At 38.1% G+C, this 23740-nt stretch overlaps 1 protein-coding gene across 1 annotated transcript in view; it reads left to right on the plus strand.

The window, feature by feature from the left end:
• Positions 1-1946: 1946 nt before the first annotated feature.
• Positions 1947-23740, plus strand: part of LOC122183932 (SPHK1 interactor, AKAP domain containing) — a 47977-nt gene continuing 26183 nt past the window's right edge. The window contains 2 exon segments of the mRNA XM_042878411.1: positions 1947-2030; positions 9094-9204. Coding sequence (XP_042734345.1) covers positions 1947-2030; positions 9094-9204 — 195 coding nt within the window.

Raw genomic sequence — 23740 nt, forward strand, 5'->3', positions numbered from 1 at the left:
ACCACTCAGTCTTTCTCTCATTGAAGAGCATGAGAAAACAATGAGCCTTGTTCTCCAACCTGCAGGTCAGACTTGATTTGTAATTTACTATTAGATTGCATGGGGGATGCATCTTATAAAAAGAGGCAGTGACAGCTTCTGCTGGGAGTACTGGGCAGAGTACAAAGACTGCAGCTAGTCTGACTGCGGAGTTGTGAAGGAGGGTACTTCACGTATGCAGTATTTGACCCTTGAATATCAAGTTCTTAGTTTTGATTAAGATATAAAACCATAATGACTTTGTATGTTTAATGTCCCTCATTCTTCTAATGGAGGGTAAGGCTTATGAAATGCTAGTTTGGTTTTTCAAATGCTAGATAAATTATCTACACAATCTGAGCAATGGAGAAATATCCTGTAAACAGCCAGGACTCCCACTTCTAGATGTTAGGACACTGGTGTCTCAGAGTGTGTTATGGGATAATGCACTTTTCAAATAAAGTCAGTTAACATTCTGATCTCATTTATACACGTGTATTCCATCCTCCCATGCAATTCATGAATCTTCCTATTAATTAGCAATTTGTAAGTACTAATTTGTGTATTTTTCATTCACAGTCCTAATTCCAGAACACTTTTTATTTTTGCTTGTCGATGTTTTTAATAACCTGGAATAACTATGGAATAGCACTTCATATATTGCCCATATATATATATATATTCCCTTGTTGACAAGGGAAATTACTTAGGGAGTACGATGATCCGTATCTGGTCCTATGTTTGTGAATCTTTGAGAGAAAGGTAGCCTTGTTGATGTTTGCCTGTGGACTTGGGTAAAAAGCTGCATGTAGCCTCCTAACTCACTGCCTTAAGCTTCAGCAAAGATGACTTAGGAAAATTTGTTTCAGATTTTATTTGAGCAAACTAGGTAATTGCACACGGTCTGTTATCCTGTCAGTACTGATGAGAGATTATTAGGTAAGCCTTGGTAACCTGGTTGCCTGTTAGGGTCTGTCTGCAAGTGTTCTGTATCCTCTCATAGATAGTCAGCAGTAAATTGAAAGCACTCTAGAGGCTCAGTTTGGAAAGCAGAACTTGATGGTGTTGAATACTCTTTTCCTAGTAAATCCTGGGAGGAAGAGACTTTTGGCACTGTGAGATCTTTAATGGCTATCACGTTACCTCTGGAGAGAGAAATTCTACTGAGGTTGTGGCAATTCCGTTATTGTATAGAGGGAGATCTTGCAAGATTGGCCAGATCTATTCCAAAAGTAAAGTGTGAGGGGTGGTACCAGTTGTGAATGCAAATAATTTGGCTGCGAGAGCTTATTGTTATGGTTATGTCTATCACATCAAGACAATCCCAAGGTAAACGGGTGTGCTGTGTACGGCTGACTCACAAAACAGACTATATGCATGACTTACCTTTGCTCTGTACCTACCATATAGCAAACGATTCACCCTGGCTTACATAATTCAACCACTTCTATTGTGTTTTCTTACATTTTAATCCCTACCCGTTACTTCTTCGATCCAGGCAGGTGAAACTGAGGATAAACTGCAGCCAGTGCTTCTTTTTATGGTGTCTACCAAGCTGAATGAATGTAGCCAGTGTTCTATATGCTCTTTCAAGCTGCTTGTTTATGAAAATAAGTTAGTGCCATGTTTCACAGTACCATTCAAGGCAGACAAATGTCATTAAAGGCAGCTATGTGTCATCCTCTAGTCTTCAAAAGGCATTGGTCATATTCATATAATGTACTTCCAAAAGTAAAAATTAAGGTCATAAATGGAATTTTAATGTCACTAATGAGGCTATAGAAAAGTTCTTGTAAACTAGTTACTTCTCTTTAATTAATTGTATTTTTTGTATAATTTGAGTTATATATATAACTGAGTCACTGAAAAGATTTTTGGAGGTTTCTTTTGTATGTTTTTTATTCTTCAGCAACTTTGAATCTCCACTGATGCAAGAAGTCCCAGAGCACCAAGGCAACAGCACAGATAGTTCAGGAAGCAGTTTGGGAAGCACTGTCACAGCATGTAAAAAGGTAACTTCCAAGTTTATTTTATTTTCAAAAGCATATATATCCTGGGTTACAGCTTTGCTTTCTAGCATTTACTTTTACTGAGGAACACAACATTTAACTGATGCCTAAAGAGGAAGAGGATTGATACAGAAAAATGAATTCTGGACGCTGTAATGGTATATTGCAGTTTTGTGTGCATGGTCTATACTTGTCTGGCTACAAAATATATGTGTGTGGGAGGTACATTTCCCTTAAGTATTTCTCATTTTTCTTGTTTTCTGGCAAAGTATAAAAATCATGAAGAGCACAAATAAATTCAGGACTGCTCTGTGATAGCTTGCAAGTTTCAGGAACCTAGCCTGAGGGTCCAGAGCTTAGCTTCCCTGAGGTCAGTGTGATACAGGGTCCTTCACGTAATAGAGCTTTTCTGCCTTCCCTAATATCTTAGTAGAGGATTTCAGAAACCAAGGAAGTAGTACAGATTTGACTGCTGCTGCTTTTATTGCCTCAAAATGGTTTTATATGAGTTATTTGCTTTAGAGCATGGGGGAGGAAAGGAAGCAGTGCCTGTATGTATTTAGGATTAGTCAGGTATGACTGACAGTAGTTTATTAACGTAGGTCGTACAACTGACAATACACGAGGGAAGTCTCTGGATGCCTTCATCCACTCTCAGGGTCAGATTGTGGCAGAGCAGTCCAAGGGAAGGCCATTCCCTAATTGCAGAGAACAGGCCATCTTTCATCTCTCAGTTAGCAGTAACCATCTGAACTCGATTATTTCCCATAGGCATTATTCTAGAGCTGGCAAGAAAGCATCTGTTTACCTCAAAATATTTTATAATATTTGGTAATATAATATATAATATACTTCTCAGTTCATTTAGTTTTCCCATAATTCTATTTTTTTTCTTCCTTCACTACTAACTGTAATGCTTTTGTGTTTTTTGTTTTCCAAAATAAATAGATAAACATGATGAAGATAAAGATTTATTTTCCTTATCCTTTCCTTTCCTTCTGAAAACCACACTGTGACTCTGGGGGTTGAGTGTTGGCTGTCTACTGAAATTTCAATAAATGTAAAATCATTGAAATAAAAAAACCTCAATAGACTAATTTGTATGCTGGAATTGTGCATCTCTTACTCATGCCAGCAAGGCAAAAGACAAAACAGTAGTACTTCATTTGTTCAAAGAGTTTGCTTATTTTCAAAAAAATACGTGATTTTTTAAAAATGCTGCTGACTGTAATTGGAATCTGTAGAAATGGGCGTAAAATTCATAATGTTGCTGAACATCCTTCATTTCTTCAATCTGAGTTGGCTATTTTATGTAAGACTGAAGGACAGTGGCACAGCACTAAAAAGTGTCACCACTGTGTTTATGAATGTTCCCAGCATGGTCACCTTCAGAAGCATCGCTTCTACAGACCTACCTTTAGCTTTTGATTTAGAGCTGCTTCATCTGTCTGATCCCTTACATTTGAACTTTTCACTGCAATACGAGTCAATTTTATGATGTTAGACACACTAGAAGAAGTGATTCACCCCTGGCAGCCCTTCTGGCAAACAGCAGGGTAGTTTGGGCTTCTTTGCAGCTTTGTCACAGTTTGTGTTGCTGTTCTTTTTGTGTGTGCGTGTGTGTGAGAGAGAGAGGAAAAGGATGCAGAATAATTGAAGTAAGCCATTATCTTTTCTTTTATCCTACATTAGTTACAGTAGTTTTTGAAGTCAGTTGTGTAATTGGTGTTGGAGTGAAACTGTGAGTTCCTGCTGCAAGGGAACAGTTTAAATGGTTCACTTGCAGGTTTGAGTATTTTCACTTGGTATGAATGAGAATAGCTTCTGTCAGGATCCATATGAGATGTGGTCTTTTACCACAAAGACCAATCTGAACAAATGCAGAAGATGTGCCTTTTGATAGTTCATCTTATTCTGTATGTCCCACTTCCATATCTTTTTTGATGAGTAGTAATTAACCAAAGCAATTAAGATGATCAGCCATGAAGACGCAGATGTTTCATTTGTGGAGCAGAGCCTATTTAATGTTATCACAGTTAGAGATATTTAGTGTATGTCTTATGATCTAAATTAGGGAGCAGGAAGCTGTTACGCTAAACTTGTATCCAGTATTTTCCTCTGGGAAAGAGTGACTTTTCTAATCTACACACTGCTAGAGGCTGATTTTAGTTCATTGATTCACAACACAGTGAGTAATGCTGACGGCTTAGTCTCTAGATGAGAGTGGAGAACTTTTTTTTAGAACCATGAATTACTGCTGATTCCACATTTCGTGCATGATGCAAATTCATCCTAAATTAATTTCTGAGTACATTGATCCTGCTCTGAACCAGACATACAGCAGCGTAGTGCATGCAGCTGTTAAGCGTAAGTGTGGTCAGTGAATAAAGTTCTGCTTTCACTTGTACCACTGGAAATCAGAAGCAACCTCACTGAATTCAGCAAATCCCATGTATGCCAGTTTGAATTAGCCTGGAACTTGTCTCAGCAAGGTGACAGTGAGGAAAACTGCAAGATGCGAGGAGAAAATTTTCTTCAGTGATGCTGTTTGTATTAGAAGTGCAGGCTGTATAAAAGAAAGATGGTGAATGACCACTGGAGTAGTACAAGTTCAGGTTTCTTATCTTTGTTACAGAGCTGCTCAGTATAGTTTGAAAAGGATCTAATTGCCAAAATGGCCATCAGAAAGTATGGGAGCAGTTATATCTCTGAGGGATAACTGCTCACACTGAATTTCATTAGTTACCCAGAAGATTAGGCAAGCTCACTCAAGCTTATACACAGCTGACCATTGCACTCATACATTATTGTAGTATGAGGACTTCATTTCCTCATGTATTTCTTAAAAGCATGAATATTCATGCAAGTTTGAGCACATCTGCATACTCCCATTTTACATAAACACAGTTAATAAGTAGAATTATCATGCAGTAGTCAGATTTTAGAAATATTAAATTCATTTCGCCTATACTTGTTTGTCTTTGACCATGATAATATTGCTGTCTACTGCCAAAGAAGCATGCCCAGAAGTTCACAAGGATTCAGTTTATGGACTTACTGCATTACAGGAATGCATAAACTTACAGTGATCTGCATTGTGGAATGGCCCAAATTATCCTTCCTCAATAGAAATGTTAGTGGGAAAGTTCTGAGAAATAACATATCTGTAATGATCATAATGCAGAAACTTGTATTTCATAAGATAGAGCTTAAACTCATCCAAAATCTCATCCCAGCACTGCTTAGTCAAATGTCACCTTCTGTCCTCAGAACACCATTCAGATATGTTCAGATTCTTCAGTAATCAGAGCAAGAAGTCCCCATGCATATGCTTCTGCATGCCTCCCTTTCTCACAGTGCTGTCTTTTCTGAGAAACTTCCAGAGGCATTCCAGATGACTTTGGGCCTACTTGTATTTGTTAGATTGCTGACCTCCTCCACATCCTGTTGCATGGTCTGGAGTTTATCCTATTTTGCTTTTCTCACCTATCTCCTTCAAATTCTAATTGCTGAAAATGATCTGCTCAGACCTCCAGTAGTAAAAATGCCATTGTGTCCTTCTTCACATTTCTGACTGCATTTTCAAGTCAGTGTCCAGCACTGCTTGTGCACACATGAAAGCAGAACATAGGCTAGGGAGAACACCATTCTGCTAATGCTGCTCATCTCTTCAAGGTTACTAAAAATCACATAATGCCATAGCTTCCATGCAATAATCTCTACCCTTGCCTTAAAGTATATTATGAAAAGTTGCATACAAAAATTGAATGCATTGAAAAGCCTTGAAATTAATAAATAACCCCGCAGTGACCCTCAAGCTTGATAGCAGTGACCTGACCTGAAACATTTGTTCCGGAGAGTTATTGCTTCTGATAGTGCATTACCAGTATTTGCCTCCTGAATGGAAGATAGATGTGCCAATGGTGATTTAACATCCACGGGAAGAAAAGCAGGTGAAATTTGGAATGCCCATCTCATTTCATGAATTAATCACCTACAGTATGCATCTGCTGTAATCTAGCAGCTCTGAAGAGAAATATTGGTTGAGCACACCAAGTACTTTGAGAAAAAGCAGTAGCAAGTTTTTCGGAAGCTTGTTTCTGTGTGATAATTTCTGCCTATTGCAATTTCTCAGAAAATGTTTGAGATTTGGGAAAGAAAGATCAGAAGCTGTTAAGACTAAAGACAAATTCACTAAGATTTTTTAAGGAAATAAGACAAAATTTGTTACTGAGAAAGCTATTTCAGTTAAAGAGCACTATTTCCTATGTACTCAAATAATGTCTAAGAGGATATTCGAACTTCAGTCCTTGAGCTTAAGAAGATCTACGATCAGATGAAATCTGAGATCAGATATATATGTGTATGTAGGTATATGTATATGATGGAATTCTTTTTCTTCATAAGATTCCTGAAGATGGCACTTTTTGGAAAAAATACTTGATGCAATATTTTACCAACCAGTTTGTAATGTTTCAGTAGCGTTTCTTTATTAAAAAAAAAAAGTTTACAGTTTATAAAGCTAGAAGGAAATTGTTTCTCTGCTATATGATATATGCTGTTTTTCCCATCTAGACTCAGAATTAGTTATGGTGGCATGAATCTATTCATACTAAGATAGTATGCTATAAAATGTATTGAGTTCAGAGTCACTGAACTATTAAACAAGATCAGCCAGCAGTCCCCAGGAAGAAACTGGTGTAGATGGGAAGCAGTCACAAGTGTTTCTCAGAATAAAGTCTGTGGACACAGTAGTTTTTCCATATTTTGTCAACCCTAAATTTGTTTTCAGAAGAAATCCTATAGCAGGGCTAGATTTTGCATCCTACCCTTTTGCAAAAAAAAAAACCAAAAAATAACCATAAAGGTGCAAAATCTTTGTAGAGGGCACTGAAGGAAGGTGCTCAAGCAAGGCCAGGTGTATGGGCTCCAGTGTTCCTTGTCATCCATCCCACAGGGAGTGCAGTATTAACTATATGACTTTCTGACAAGAAGTTAAAAATTAGAGTGGGTGTTGGTCTCTGTGTGGTAATAAGCTTACTTCTGGATTGCTCCTGAGTGTTAGAAAATTGTATTAGCTGGCCAGATCAGCTTTCCACACTCATTCATCTTCCCTGAGAAATGAAGAGGCCTGACAAGTTCTTCTCACTTCATAAGGAATTGATCTAGGCTTAGAAAGTAAGTGTTCCTGAAGTAGGACAGAAATGTCAATGCAAATTATGCAGTAAGATAGAGAAAAATACTGTAGATAGATTTTTTTTTTTTCCAGGTAGGACAACAAAGGTATATTTTGAAATATTATTAAAGTCTAAACGCTATAGTACAGCCTTTTTCCACAGTTGCCAGAAGTACAAAGAAAATATACATCCATTTCACAGACATGCTTCTTAACATTTTTGCCAGGTATTACAAGCCATATAAATTGTTCTATGAGTATCATTGCTGTTGCTGCTATTATTTCCTGATAATAAGAATTTCAAAATAATACGAGTTCCTCTTTTTCATGGAAGAATTGTGAAGGATGAAAAAAACCATACCAAATAGTCAGCCTGTGGATTAATTTATCCAGACAGACCCATTCTTCTTTGCTTCAGAATGTCCCATTACTTGAAATATATGCCTCAACTGAATTTAGAGAAGAGATGCATCAGCTGGGCTGATAGGCTTTTTGTACAGTCAGAAAGCACAGCCCCTCCAGGAGGTCAGCATACATTTCTGTTGGCTAAGAAGATTTCTCAAGTTGTCCATGTGAATAACTCCCCTTCCCACGCTTCACCATCTCAACTATTTGTCCTTTGTACTCTATTAAACAAAATTGAATGCATGGAAAGAATGAACTTTTCAGTTTTAACACAGTCTTGTCAGCCTAGAAATTCAACCCCTAGACCATCTGTGCCTCTCAGCCCCACTTTCATCCCTGATGGAAATTAGGATAAACTGGTCTAGCCTTCACTCTCTCAAAGAAAGGGCAAACAGGAACAAGTGATTCTCACTGTTGTCATCGGTCTCTTTTGCTTGTCATGGATCTTTCTATAGCGACTCTATAAATGTTATAAAGTACAAGCCTGACTGTTTAATGATATGTCTCTTTAGTCCCAACAGATTGTACAGTCAGACTCTGGCTGTGTTGTTGCTGCACAGTTCCTGGATAGTCTGGGCACAACCAGCCGCGATCCATGAGTCACTTCCAGACTTACTGGTATTTCAAAGAAATGTGATGCCATGCTCAAAATGACAGTCCTTTCTGAGCACAACTTTCTGCAGATATATTTCAGTAACATTGGAGGTCTGTTTATTAACAAGGCAATTTGACCCACCTGAAAACTGTGCATAGTTAATACAGGGGCAGCAAGGAATTTACTTTGATCTGAATTATCAGCCTTGCAAAACTGACGTAGCCTCTTTATAATCTGCAGATATCTAGTCTAACTTTATTTTTCTTCAAGCAAAGCTTGTGGCATGTGCTGTAAGGCTAAGTCAATACAGAGAGACTGAGCTCTCTCTATGAAAAAGCCTTGATCTAAGCGTACTGACCTAGCTCAGTATTCTTCACAGAAAGTTTCAAGTGCTTTAGCTTCTCATACAGCAGAAAAATATTAAGAAGAAAGAGATGGTAGCCTAGGCAGTCTCAGAAATGAGGCTGCTAGCAGAATGAATTGTACAGATCTATTTCAGACAAATAGACACAGTAAATCATAAAGGCTGCAAGTTTGTATACCATAATATAGATAAATGATCAGTTTTCCCAAAGTCTATGTTTATCACTTTAACATAGAACAAAACTCCTAGCACTGTTTTCCAATAACAGTGTTTTATTTGTTGGGGTTATCTAAGGCACCTCCTTCAAGGACTTTTAGTTCTTAGAGAAAACTGTCCAATACTTTAGGGGATATATGTCACTCGAATTCCAGGTACATTAACTGTATAAGTCTAAAGGGAATGGGAATCCCAAGTCTTGCCTCCCAAAAATAGGCAAGATTTTTGTTGAGAGCCAACAACAGAGTTCAGGCAAGGTAGGACTGAGTAAATTTTAAATTATTTTAACAATTTTTAACTGTTTTAACAGATCCTCTGCAGTAATAGCCTGCTAGAATCAACAGACTACTGGCTACAGAATCAGAGGACACCATGCCAAATTGGCTTTCTGGAAGACAAGTCAGAAAGCAACTGTGCCTCAGTAAGTACACAGTGTAATCTCCTGTGGAGAAATGTCCATTGAGAGCTTTTTGAGCAGGCTGTGGGGGCGTCTAGCGTACGTGTTAAAAGAAGTCAGTGACAAACCGACTCCAAAATTATGTCAATGCATTGATAGTTTCTGTGATTTCCAGATTTCTGCTAAAAGCAAATATCCAAAGCAAAAAATGCATACAGATTTCTATGCAGAATACATTAATAAAGATTGCTTCAGAGGTTTCCCCATATTTTCATTATGCATTGTGGTCAGCAACTAAATACAGAGAAAAATAAGCTAAAGAGTAAATCATTGCAGACTGTAACTTGTTAATGGAAAGGTTGGGAAGAACAGATGCTTAAAAGGCTGCTGAGTGTTCTTGAAGACATAGAGATACAATTAAGGAGAAAAGTCTTTCCATATTTGATGAGGAGAAGCTGCTAAAGAACTCAAATAATTTGCATTTGAAATGAAACTTAAATCTCCACGTATTGTGGTTTATAATGCAATTAAATTAAGAACAGCTTTTGGTTAAGCTTGTATTTGGAAGAATAAGAGTTGCATTTCTTTACACACCATCTTTATGAAGATGAACGACATTACACTGCTGTGACTTTGTGTTTTATTCAAGAAAGGACTCAGGAGAGCAGAACGTTACCAGAAAGAATTACTTAGAACATGTGTTTTTAGAGATCTCAGGAATAGTATTAAAGGTGAGAGGGCTAAATGTCATGCTGTTCATTTTGGGAACTCTGAGTTCCCAAAAGATACAGGGATCAAAATGTACAACTTAAGTATGTGTGATGGTAAGCAGCCACGTAACATACAAGGTGAGAAACTGAGCAGATTCCTGTGTCTCTGCTTTGGATGATGATGGGTGAAACAAGGAGGAAGATATTTGTCTTAGTTTCAGCTGAGGTGGAATTGTTTTCTTCAGAGTTTCTGATGTGATATGTTTTGGTTCTAGGAGAAAAATGAAGGTGATACCACACCAATGTTAATAGTTGCCTGCTAAGTCAACGCCATTTGTAGTGAAGGGCCCAAGGAGATGGAAAGGAATGGAATTAGGACAGCTGACTTAAGCTGGCCAAAGTGATATTCCATACTGTATGACATCAAGTGGAAGGAGTTCTGAAGGAGATTAGAGTTCATCTCTCACTCTCTTCAGGTGCTCAGGGAGCTAGCTGGGCATCGGTCAGGGGATGGTGAGCAACTACTTGTCCATCATTTGTTGCAAATGTTTATATACGTATATAAAGCCATAACTATTTTTATTTTCCTTTTCTCTATCTCAGTAAATAGTTTTATCTCAACCCATAAGTTCTATTTTGCTTTTTTTTTTATTCTCTCCCTCGCTACACTGGGGGGGAGTGGAGTGATCTAACACCGGTGTGGTGCTGAGCCACCCATTGGGTTAAAACACTACAATATTAATGAGCAGTGTTTAGTGGTACTGATTTCTAAAACTCCCAGAATCAGACAGAGTGCAGTTTTCTGTTCTTCTGCATGAAATCTCCCGAAGAGAGATGTCACAATATTAGGAAGTATACAACATGGTTCAGTCACAGCTGGAAAGCTATGATTTGAGCAGTACCCTGAATATATTCATGACCAGAACAAGATAATCAGGCAGGTAATCAGGATTGCTTTTAATGCAAAAGGAATTTACCACAGTCACTTGGTTTTACTATTCTGTATTTCATTCTGACAGACCCTTTTCTTATTTGAGAGGATATGCTTTGAGACAAGATCTGCCATGTTACCTTCTTCTATTGCCTGCTCACTCCTTGTATAGTGTACTCAGAAAACAGCCAGATTTCCCTGTGCAGCTTTATGAACACAGTGGCTCTACATGGACGTTCACACACACAGTGTTCTGTAATTTTCAGAGCGAGATTTTAGTACCTAGTTCATTCTGTAATTATTGCTAATATTACTACAGTAGAAAAAAAGATTGTGCTGAAATAGAGATTGTGCTGAACTATATGACTTTTGTATTCACAAGGCAGAAGTGGAATTTACAATTTTAAAATAAAACTGAAACATCATGCATAGGGAGCATTCATTTAGAAGCTAAGTAGTTAAATGTGATTTTGGAGCATCTCTGTTCACACCAAAAGAGGTGTTACTGTTAAATAGTTACTCTAAGTGTTATGAGCAGAACTGAAGTTTTGTTCATATTCCTGTTTAATTTACTCTAAGTGGCAATAAGGGCAGAATTTTAATTTAAGTCCTAAAATGTTACACACCTAATGCAGTACACTAGGAAACTTCCACATATATCATCAAACTTAACATGTAGACTGGAGCATAAGCACACTGTTTATGTTTTTCTCCAGAATTGCTCTTTCCATCTCAGGTATGCCAGTGGTGTAATTGGGTGGGCACAGTGCTCGAGCAAACTAGGGAGCAGGGGACACTTAACCACTGCGTGAGGATTAAGCATTAGTTCAGCATTCTGAAGTTAAGCATTACTTCAGAAAGCATTTCATTCTGAGTCCTTTCCTGTATCTGTTATTAAATGAGTGGAGACTGCAGGAACAAAGAAGGACATGAACATGGAGCAGTTTCCCTAGTTTCTCCAATAGCCAGCAAACCAGATTACCATTAACAGAAAATACATTCTTCTCTTTCATGGAGATTTTATAAATTGCCATTGCCAGCAGTGCCAGAGATGTTTTAAAGTTGCCATTGGTTTTGCACAATGAAAAAAGAAATTTACTACATCACTTTTCTTAAAGATAACTAGTAATACATTTAGCTGTAATGTTCAGCTTTCCTTTGGAAGAGTTTATGTGTAGTTATGTCTAATCTCACTATAACTACAAATGCAACAGGACTATATGAACATTGATTTCATAAATGTTGTGTTCATCGTCTCCTATTACAGATTAGCACATTTAGTACAAGTAAAAACAGACTCGTGCCTATCTTACACATGCTCACCAATTGTACTAATGTTGATTCATTAAAACATTGAACGCTTAACTCAGCTATAACAGACTGCTTTTCCATACAGAGATTTTTAAAGAAGAATGGGCATTTGAGTACATGTAATAGTCCATTAAGTTCCAAGCTATATATTATGATATGAAGATAATAAATTGTGTGAGAGGAAAAGTATTTCATATTTGTTGGACATCTTTTTCCTGGGCTCTGAAAATAGGAAAGTATATGTGGTTCATTTTTTCATTACATCAAACTCTGGTAGTTTGTCATACTAGAAGAAATACTATCGCGTCCATATTTAATCCAGTGGTTGTGGATGTCTGCAAAGATGAACAATAGAAGTCATAGGAAGAAATAACAACTAAATGTGATGTCTGTTCTCTGTCTTTATGCCAGCTCTGTGGTATGTTACCTATTAAAAGTGTTATGTGTATTTTGAGTATGACATGAACAGAGTTTGAAAGACTATCGTGCCCTAATTTTCTTTTTCTACTTTCAGTAGATGTGTAGGAACAAACTTCTGTCCAAATGTGTGTTTGTGTTTACACTTAGGAAATCGAATGAGGTGCACTGGAATTTAGTGCAAGTGGACAGGGCTAATTGTGTTAGTCATTAGGACTTTGTAGGAAGAACTCTCACAGAGGCTAATCAGGAAGGGTCAGCTGAAAGAGGGATCTGTGAGCTTGAAATGGAGGCCTGGTGAGAGAGAATGAAGGTGAATGCTAGATTGTAGTGTGATGTTCTTATAAAAGGTCATAACAGATTGTTTTAAATGTCCTGGAGTTGAAGTGTGCTATCCCCCATACTTCAGGTGATCCTATTAGATTTTGCTATGCTGCCTACTTGAAAAGTTTAGACTCCTTTGAAGAATTTCTACACTGATGCTATGAGGGTATGGAGTAGAACATGAGTAATTAGCAAACATTGAGTTAAATTATGATTAACAATGATACTGCTTTGCAACAATTTACTGCTGCAAATTAAGTACATAGTTTTGCACTATTTTCATAATCAGATAAATTTTCAGTGTAGTTTAATTACATGTCTTGTTGCATTTGCTTAAACTGAAAACTTTCAAATCAATAGGAAAAATCCTAATTTTCAAAATCTGTCAAATAGAATAAAGCTCATGGATTTATAAGACACAGTCAGTCATTCATAAACTGACAAATGTGATTAAAATATTTGCAATTAGACTTTTTTGTTATCTCACAGAGAGACCCTATCAAATAAACTTTCATGCCTTTGCCCATTCCTTTGTTCCAAACTATCCTTCTCACTGGACCTATATCAAATATTCTCTGCTTTGGACCTGCTGGTAAGTAAACCTTATATAAAAAGAAAAACCTGATAGGTAGTTTATCCCTAATTTCCTTCCACTGAGCTGAAATATGTATTTACCAATACTCAAAGTGTTTGGTTGGTTTAGGCTAGTACATGTTAGCAAACTGAAATTTCTCCTTAGATGATTTGTTTCGTCTTCCAGCATCATAGAATCACTGAGGTTGGAAAAGGCCTCCAAGATCATCTAGTCCAACCATCCACTTACCACCAATATTTCCCCACTAAACATTTCCTGAACACCTCTTTGGACAGTCCATTATAGCACCTAACCTCTTCAGGAGAAGAAATTTTTCCTAATATCCAATATCAGATGCTACTAAAGCGAAAAGTCTTAGTATTGCTCACAGAAAATTCATTTATCATTCTTCTTCAGAGATTTTAAGCTTTGTCATTTCTCTTCTTAATGCCTTTGCAGTAAGTAGGCCTTTCTGCTCCCTGGCAACCTACAAGAAACTACACTTGAAAACTGCTGCTCCAAGAAAATACAGCAACTTTTCCTTTTACACGCAGTCCTACTCTGTTGCACTAGATGTTCACACCAGAATACTCCATTCAAGTATGTATATAATGTATATACATACGCACAGAGAGTTGTATATTGGTTAGATCCACCCCAAGGTAGCATCAGGAACACATGGCCAGACTAGCAGGAGAGCAGAGGACAACCGAATGAATTGAGGTCAAATTCAGTGCTGCCAAAAGACACTCTTATTTAGTTACTGGGTCTTCTGCCACATGCGCTGGTTCTACAAGCCATCTCACAATTGCTGGTGGTAGACAACAGAGAGGGGAGGATGACGTGAGTAGGAAAGCAGCGATGGTGGGGACAATAATAGGCAACTGATGCTGCCTAGAAGAACCTTAATCCATCAGTAGGTGGAGGAAGAACTGCAGCACGGAGTTGTTAGCGGGTTAGTTGAGCACGGGAGAACACGCTTGGTCTAGAAGACAGGCACTAGCATCTCAAGGAAAGGAAGCAATGACTATTTTAGTCAAGAGTGGCAAGACTGTTGCCTTGGTGAGAAAGGAAGCAGACTGTTCAGAAAATAAAGATGCAGTGTAATTATGGATCATATTTTCTGTGATCTCTCTGTTTAATGAGATAATGAAGCATGTCACCTTAAAAGCTAGGTTTGCAGAACTGACTGCTCATCTTGATACTGCATAGCTTGGCCATCCTAAGCAGATGCTTAGCATCGTCAATTTTACAGCAGCTCACTATCAAGCTTTTAAACAGATTCAGGGGGAGGTTAAAGTTGCCATTATACACTAATTTGAGCTGGCTGAATCAAGGGTTTTATGGTCTCACCTCTTTTCCCAACCCCTTCATCTTTTTTACTGCCTTCGCATTTGTGTAAATATGCAGCAAGTCAAGTGATATAGAAAAGGAATTGCAAAATTAAGAAATCAGATTTTCTAGCCAGTTCTTCCTTGAATCATCTCACTGTGTTGTCAGGCAAATGCCAGTACTCACTGAAGTGATAGAACAAAAACATCCAGGAAACAGCTCTTATAAATGAATCCGGACTAAATGGTAGCTTATGCAGAACAGGAAAATCCTTGGCAAGGTGTACTTTAAGAAAAAAAGAGTGCATTTTTCAGTGATTAGTATTTTTTATCCTTTTATTTCACACAAGTCTTTCTGAAGATTTGACATTACGCATCTTCAGAAGTTTAGGTAGAAATATATCTATTTATATTTTACATCTACTTTTTTGATACTGGAATAACTTCAAGGTAACTTCTTTGCAAGAATGCTGTTACTAGGCCAGAGTGTGAAAATCTGCGCGCTTGCGGCACAGATCTCTTTTAGTCATGGCCTCTATCTCCAGATACTTTCCGGAGTTTCCAGAGGAGAGTTAAATGCCTTACTGAAGGATGGCGATCTAGGCTTACAGGTGATCTATGCTTTCAGAGAAAAGATTGTCTCTTCCCATGTTTGGTATTCATCAGCAAGCCAAGTATGGAAATGCATTTTTGAAACCCAAAGGAGACTTTTTGTTTGCTTTAAATCAAAACCATATGTATGCTTTCAGGCAGAATTCAGGAAAATCTTTGAATATGATTTTGTGAATACTGACCATACATAGTTGAAAACATTTTTGTTTTTAATCTTGTTTGAATGAAAATGAACATTTCCTAATAAAATTAGCAAAGACCTACTTCTCTTCATAGACAAATCTACATACCAAGATGCTTACTTTCACTTGCATATACACCCTCAGCAATTTGTCTTATGGACAGGGAATTACAACAGCATTTATTATACCTTTCACTTGTTAGTTACTCAACCGTCTTCTGTAACAACATTGTCTCTTTCGGAAATCAAAATCCAGCCATTGCGTTTCAGATCTAAGCTATAATTACTAGAGATATTTTTAGTTTTAAGTTTCATCTTCCTATTCAGCCTGACAATACCTTAATTATATCCTGACAAGGAATAGGAATCAACAGCTGCAGGCTAAATGGTGTTGTTGAGTCTTGGCCCTTTCTTAGACACATGTGGGTGTTCATGCCTCTGTGGTAAGGACTAGCACCTTCCAGAGAGCCCCTTTCTAACTCACAGAGAAACAAGGATGCCTCTTTTCAATTATTCCCCACCTTACGGAACCCTGGCAGGCAGTGACCTCTCCATGGAAGGGGTCAGTTGTATGCTCTGCAAAATATGTTTCTCCTTTTGGTCTTATGCCTATTAGTCTTAGAAGTGCTTATCTTTACATATGAGCTAATATTCAGGCAGAAATATGCCTATAAAGAGTTGCACTTCCACATTTTCAACATCACATATACACATTTCTATGGAAGCTTTCGGTTTCTGTATAAGAATTTGAATGGGGGAAGATTCACAATAGCCTTTCTTCTCTTTTCTCTGTAGCTTTAGACTTTGGTGCTCCTTTATCACATTCCTGAATCTCCCGTCCTCTCTCCTGTCCCCCTGCGACACTCTCATACAGCAGTAGTGTCCTATCTGTATTTAAGAGAATCAGATACTTAGCCTCACTCTGAGATGCTTACCCTAACTCTGACAAAGCTATAAGTAGGGTTGCCAAATACTGGAAGAATCATATGCAGTATTGCTGCTATATTCCCTTCAGCATCTCATACTATCATTTCATCACTGCCTCCATGATCTGATTTCTCAAGAGCTAGGATTGTTGTGCTGCCTTCAGAGTGAACATCTATTACTGCTTGCTGCTGTTGTAAACATAGGCTCCCTGTAACATGAACTGCAGCGTGAGGCATATAGAAATTTGTTAAACATTGAGCATACAGAGCACAAGAGAAAGCAGATGGGGCACGAGGCATAAATATTTACTGGCATATTTTCTTTAAGTCATAAGTGACAATTAATTACATCCAACCCAAAGGAATAAGTCTTAATGGGAAGAAAATATTCACAGCTGGTTTTGAAGCAATAAATTATGATGATTCCAGATGATTCATTGCTGCAGTCCAGCCATTAAAATACCAAGACCCATAAATCTACAGAGTCATTCGAGATACGCACTTTCTGAAGAGTAATTGGGACTGAGTTTAATGTATATCTCTTGCTGAGAATGCTTGAGAGGTTATAAAACATCTTTCTGACAGCATACAGTGCTTACCTTAAAGAACTGTGGCTGGGCTGGGGAAACACAAGCAGGTCACATTAGAACCTAATTTGAATGAAATTTGAAACTTGAGTGACTCACCAAGAGCAGTATAGTCTGGGAATGCTTTTGGAAATAATCCATTAGGGCTTGCAGGAGGAGCAGTTGGAAATCCCAGCTGCACATTATATAGCAATTGTACAGTTTATGGGACAAACTTTAACATAAGCAAGCCTCCTGAACCATATGCAAAAGATAGTGCAGCACGTGGGGGATTAAAGCAAAGCAGACAGAGATGTGCTCAGGCACTTTAATTTGCAGTGCTTGTTCACAATAACTTTTCCTTCTCTTACAGCAAAGGCAGAGGAAGATTTTTAAAAGGCTTCCTTTTTTTTTTTTTTATTTATTTTTTATTTTTTTTACATTGTTGCCATGTTCCCAAATCTGAATTCTACTGAACTGCTTAAGCCTTTCGAGTCAGCACAGCCTTATTTGCAAGAGCGCAGGTTTGCTCTGCACATACAGCCCGTTTCAGGTGTGGGTGGTCTGCCCATTAAACTCCACAGAAGTGCCTCTGGAGAGATGCCATCACTAGGGACGCTTGAAGGTGTTTAATTTTCCAAAGGAGAAATGAATGTTTACAAGTATGCTGCCTCTCTCTTGTAGGGAGGTACAGGAGCACGGTACAAAGCTGAGATAGGCACAGGATGAAAGAGTCCCACGAGCTCTCATTTCAGCTTCACTAACACAGTGTGTCCTCAACAAAAGTACTTACGCTACATCCTGCATCTGTGTGAGAGCTACACGACCTCTGAGAGAAGGGCAAAATAAACTAAATGGTTAATACTGTTTGACAGTAAAACCTGTAGAGTTCTATCTATTGTCTATTTAGATGCTTGGATTCTGGAATATGAAGAGAGTAATAGGATTTTTTGGGTCATCTGAGTGAAAATACAAAAGAAGAAGGGGGAAGATAAACTTTTTCCACCTACATCTAGAGTGGAAAATAGTCATCTTCTATTTATCCAAAAAACTGTACAGTAAAAGAAACTGCTGGGCAAACAAACTACAAGCAGGGAGTGCCACGGTCCTGTTTTGGTGAGAATGGACTGTTTGCTGGTTTGCAGTAGTCTGGTCTCGCTTTAGTGAGATCAGGAAGGCACCACTGTATAAAGTGGGGAATCCCTACCACAGAGACTTTTGTGTTATTTAGTTTACAGTGCAGAAAGTGTGCACAAGCTTCTTTGTACTCTGGAGTTACCACCTCTGTATCTGTATGTCCTTATGCCAGCATCTGCATTGCACGTCTAGTACTTCCAAACAGATATTTTTTAATTCCTACATTTTATAGCTGGTTCCTCTGACAGAATCATTTTGGCAAGCGTGGAAATTATCATTAGACAAGCATTACATCCAAATGCTAATGGATAATTAGCTCTGTCTTCTACAGAATGCTTTTTTTTTTTTTTTTTCTCTGAATTGCTATCAGGCTATTCCAAACATCTCCTATAAGACACTGATCTAAAAATCCTCTGTAACTATTTAACGGACTGAATTATACTGCGTACAAAGAAGAGCTACATTCTTTATACCATTCCTAATCTTGTATTAATCAAACAAAAAGTTGAGCATACTAGTTATAACTGTTAGCACCTCTAAAAAGAAATAATAAAAGCCAGTGGCAATATTTAGTGAGACAGGAGGAAAAAAAAGGAAATGAAAGGAAAAGTAAATTGAAATAATTGAAATGAAAAGCAACAACTGGTGATTTTTTGTTTCCTTATTTCTTGCAAAATACATCAGAGCTCTACAAAAATTAGATGCCAATCTTTACAGCACATCATTTTTCAGATGGCATTTATCTCTGTGCTCAGGAAAGGAAAACACTTGGAAATTATCTAATTGCTTTCTTCCATCCCATGACAGCACACCAATTCAGTAGCAAGGTAGGCAATAGAACCGAGCCTGCATTCCATAGCCGCTCAGAGGTGGGTCAAAAGGAGGCTAGATAACAGTGACGACAAAAAAAGGAAATTTTAAAGTGAAGGAACGCTACAGAATATTAGCTGACACTCAGCAAATTTCAGTTGGCAGTTGGGATCAGTTGAGATCTCTCTCTCCCAGAAATTATAGGACAGTAACTTTTCCTTTATGTGCTTTATAATGTAGGAGTCACAAATCCTACTGTTCTGCTTGAAGAGGTTTGAAAGGAGCGCAAGATGGAAGCTAAAGGAGGATCAAACATTAGGCAATATGAAATTGCATGCACAGGAAAGCTACACACCCTCTTACTTAAAAAGAATTCTCATTTCCTTCTCACTAGGATGTGTGTGACTGTGCAGTTACATCTTTAAACAGCTGAGAAATTTGTGAGCAAGCCTGGGTGAGTGCAAAGCCCATCTGCCCTCAGACAGCTATTCTGAATGCCTCCTTACTGCTCAGTTAGCTGCTGGCTGCAGAAGAAAAGCTCCTTTGAAGTACCTAAAATGAGCAGTTTATAACACAGATAAACACACATACCCAATGACAGAGTGAGAACACAAGGAACATACTAGGGTTGGAGTTTCTTCTATCTTCATGCCTCTTTTTCTATCAGTCCCCAGCTCAGCATCCCTAAGCTTAACTTCTGCTGGAAAAAAACACTTAAATTACACATGGGTGCTTTGCCATGTGTTTTATTCTTTGAAATTCAGGAGTATATAAATTATACACACAAAATACACGTGCCCTGTGAAACAAGTGATCCACTGCAGCTGTTCACACACTGTCCATTTTATCATCACGTTATTAGTGTAGGACTTTTTTTTTTCCCTAGCATAATAAAGAAAAGCTCACCACCATCTGCGAGAAGCAGGGACAGGGGCTTCCGTGTTGTTGTGAGATTTACTTTCTCAAAGCATCAGCATAAGTCGGAGAATAATCAGGAACTACGTGACATAGTATTTCTAAAATTACGTTAAGTGTTGCAGGAAACTGGCTCAGGCTGAGGTTTCCAGCTCCTTTTTCAGAAAGATCCAGTCAAATCCTCAACTAAATGCCAAGGTTTCTCATCTCTTTGTTCCTTTATAAATAGCATGGGAGCTACAAAAGCCATGACTTCAGTCATCACTGTAGGATCTTCTGAACTTCTTTCTGTCACACAGTATTAAGAGCCCAAATTAGGGGATGATCCTTTTAGCCACAGGGAGCACAGCAGGGAGCCTCACATCCTGTTCATAGAGTTATTCTGTAACTGCAGGCTTAAGAAACCCTTAAGGAGAGCAGATATCTTCCAAATAGAGGCTTGTCTAGGACTAGAAGACAGGTTAGACCAGAAGCATTTTCAGCTTTGTCATTTCTGACATGATAAATTTGAAGCTAGGAAATTCTTGGTTTGTTTTAGAACAAACTCCTTAGACCACCAAAGGGTATTTTTTTCTCCAGCCACACATACAAGTTGCATTTATATAGCTATGCAGAAAAAACTCAGAGCCTAGAATATAGATAATGATAAAGCTGAGGATCCAAATGACTCATGGGCAGAAAGATCTTTATTTCTGTCTGCTACTGTTTAACTAAGCAGAACAACAATTCTGCAGATGTGTGGACTGGACTGTGAGCTTGTGCAGGTGGGTGAGTGCAGAAGTACAGCTACTTTGCCTGATGTGCGTGGACATCAGTGACATTATTGACAGTTCTGATGCTATGGTCTTCTCCTCCAGATACCAACAGAAGATGTTTAACTGAGACCTTTCATGTTCTCTTCAACTGATGCTGTGCAAATGTGGGTAATCTAATTTTCTAAGACTTTAGGAAGAATCGGTGTCAAATTTGGCAAAATGACATTTCCCACTTAAAATCAAGTAAAGTAGTAAAGCATAAAGTATATGCATTAGACAGCTAAGAAGATTTCCTGTCCTGTTTACTAAACAGTGTATCTGGGGAAGATGAATCCTAAATGGTTTTTTTTTTTTTTTTCTTGTTTTTTAAAGGATCTCTGTGAGAAAAGACACTTTATCTTGGCTATTTCATATTGGATTATGGAAGTCAATCAGACTTCAACTAGGGCAAAAGATACACGTAATTAGGCAAAACATGGTCTCAAATAGAGGAAATGTGTGCATAAAGGTAGCTTGACAAAGTAGTTAATTTTGTTTAATTTATTATTATTATTATTATTTTTAAATAAAGAGGATACCCAGTATTACAGCCACAGTAAAGAAACATAATTGCAGTTTCTGCTTGCCTGTTTACCAACAGTAATAATTTCAGGCATAAATGAGAGCAGTGAAAGAGTAAATTCCAAGTTGAAGGAGGAGCAAATAAAGGAGAAAGGGAAAGAAGGAAATTTCAAAGTTCAGTCAAGCCTTTCTTTCTAATTATGCATTGGCATTTTAGGTTTTGAGAGCATATATTTAAGATGTCAAATCAACTGACTTGATGAATCTTTTTAATGTGAGTGAACAACATATTCTCTGAGAATGGTAGGCATAGTGATTCATGATTTCATTTTCAAAGAAATTTGAGGGATCTGAGATGGTGGTATCTTAGACATTCATTTTATGGATGCTTACACAAAATAATCCTCTAAAAATAGTCAGAGAGCAAGAGAGGGCATCACCAAAGTAAACCCTTACTTATGCAAAAGCAGACAGAACTGCAGGCCCACTCCTCTCAGGAACATATTTGGCAACAGAACCTCCTCTGATGGCTCTAATAGGTTTAAATAGAGACAGAAGAGTCCAGTGTCTTCATGCAGCCTTCTCAGCCTTCCACGGCAAGACTCCATCAGCAGAAAATAAGCATTGGGCTTCAGCTTTTCACAAGCTGAGTGCCAAGCCTTGATGGTACATGGGATGCAGGTGAGAAGATGATAGAAGGATGAAGGGTGGGCTGCCTTGATCAGGAGACAGACTGCGTGACCACCAGTGCTGAGACGGAAAAGGAGGAACTATTGCTTCTACCCCACCAGCATTCCTGCTACTCCCGTGCAGCACACAGAGTAGTATCAGATGCACTCGACACGCCACGCAAAGCTACCATTCTGCATGCTAGAGATTAGACTGTAATTTCCAATCATAGCACAGCTTGCAAGGAAACACAGACAGCGTGAGCCCGTTTGATAGTTTCTGTATGGCATCTAATGTTATAATAGTTCAGGTGTCCAAAGATAAAAGTACCTACATGTCTCATGAATATAGGTGGTACTGGGAGACTCTAAGTGCACTGTATAGATGTGATTTCAAACTTGCCTGCACAACAGAAACAATACATGGCCACAGCTACACCAACATTCTACTGAAGGAAAAACATCCATCAGAGCCTCTCAAGATGCTAAAAAACTAAATTTGAAATATTAGCACAAGTAAGCAGGCTTTTTTACTTTTTTAAATCCCAGTGCTCACATAGCCAATCACAAATTCAGCTGTTTACACACCACTTCATAAGCACAAGAATGCGTAATGCTTCTTGTTTTAGTCATCTTGTTGCTTCAGAACTCTACCTATTTATAACCTGTGTAACAGCTGGGGCCGAGCTGTCCTGGAATTCATAAAAGTGTGTCTGAGCAGACAGATGCTATGCAAGTCTCCTTCAGCAGAAACAGAGGTCAGTCCTTACAGATTTAGTTTGACATGACTGAAGATGTTGGCAAACCATGTGTTATCTTGATTATAGAACTTCAGGCAGAAATTAAGAGAACAGATTCATGAACCACAATGGGAACAAAGCCCGCAGCAAAAGATTGAGCGAGGGAAGCTGGAGAATTGTCCCTTGGTTTGAAACATGTTTGCTGATTCTGGACTAATTTTTGGCAACTGAAGTTTCAGTGATTTCTATGAAATCTTTTCTCTAGAAGCTTCTAAAATTCGGAAGTGCTCTTCTATGAAGTTTTATTTTTGGCTTCCTAGAGCAGCCCTGTAACTGGCTGATTGTTCTGGTCTGTACTGAGATTTCAGTAAGAAGCGCTAGCCTGCCTGCCTGAGCAGGAGGTCAAAGGAAGCAGTCAAAGAAGGAGCAGGACTGGCTTCTGTGCCACCCACAAACTGGTCTCACATCCACACTTATTATTTTGCTCAGGAACAAATCCTCATGGAAAATAATATCCCCTGCAATAGTCTGATTGAACCATAATTTTTCCATGCCAACATCTTTATACACAGGAAATTGAAAAAGACAAAGTTAATTTAAATATAACTAAATTATTGCATCGATTATGGCTTATTGTTTTAGATTTATCACTGCTTTATTCAGACTGGCCCTAAAATGAGATTTCTCAGCTTTGTTAGCTGCCACATTCGTATTATCTAGTCCTCTGAGATTATGCTTGACATTTAAATGGGCAGAGAAGCAAAGGCAGTAAGCAAGCATAAGGCCTAGCAAGAACTTAATTTAAGAGCAATAATGTTCACATAAGTCTTTATGGGAATGTACAGAACACAAGCAGCCCTTTTCAATAAAGATCTACCAAGCCTAAATATTAAAAAAAATTTCCTAGGATCCCCAAAATTATGAAAAGATTTAATTAATCATTATTGAAAGGGTAACCTCATAACCCTTTAGAACACTTATTAAGAAATCATCTTTTCTTTTTCGTATTTTCTTTGACTTCCTAAAAAAAAATTAATCATAGTTGAAACTCCATAGAAATTAAAGGATTCAAGAAGTGTCATTTTTAAGGA

This window comes from Lagopus leucura, unplaced genomic scaffold (assembly GCF_019238085.1).
Source record: "Lagopus leucura isolate 7727_CA_CO unplaced genomic scaffold, USGS_WTPT01 Super-Scaffold_100021, whole genome shotgun sequence".
Taxonomy (NCBI): domain Eukaryota; kingdom Metazoa; phylum Chordata; class Aves; order Galliformes; family Phasianidae; genus Lagopus; species Lagopus leucura.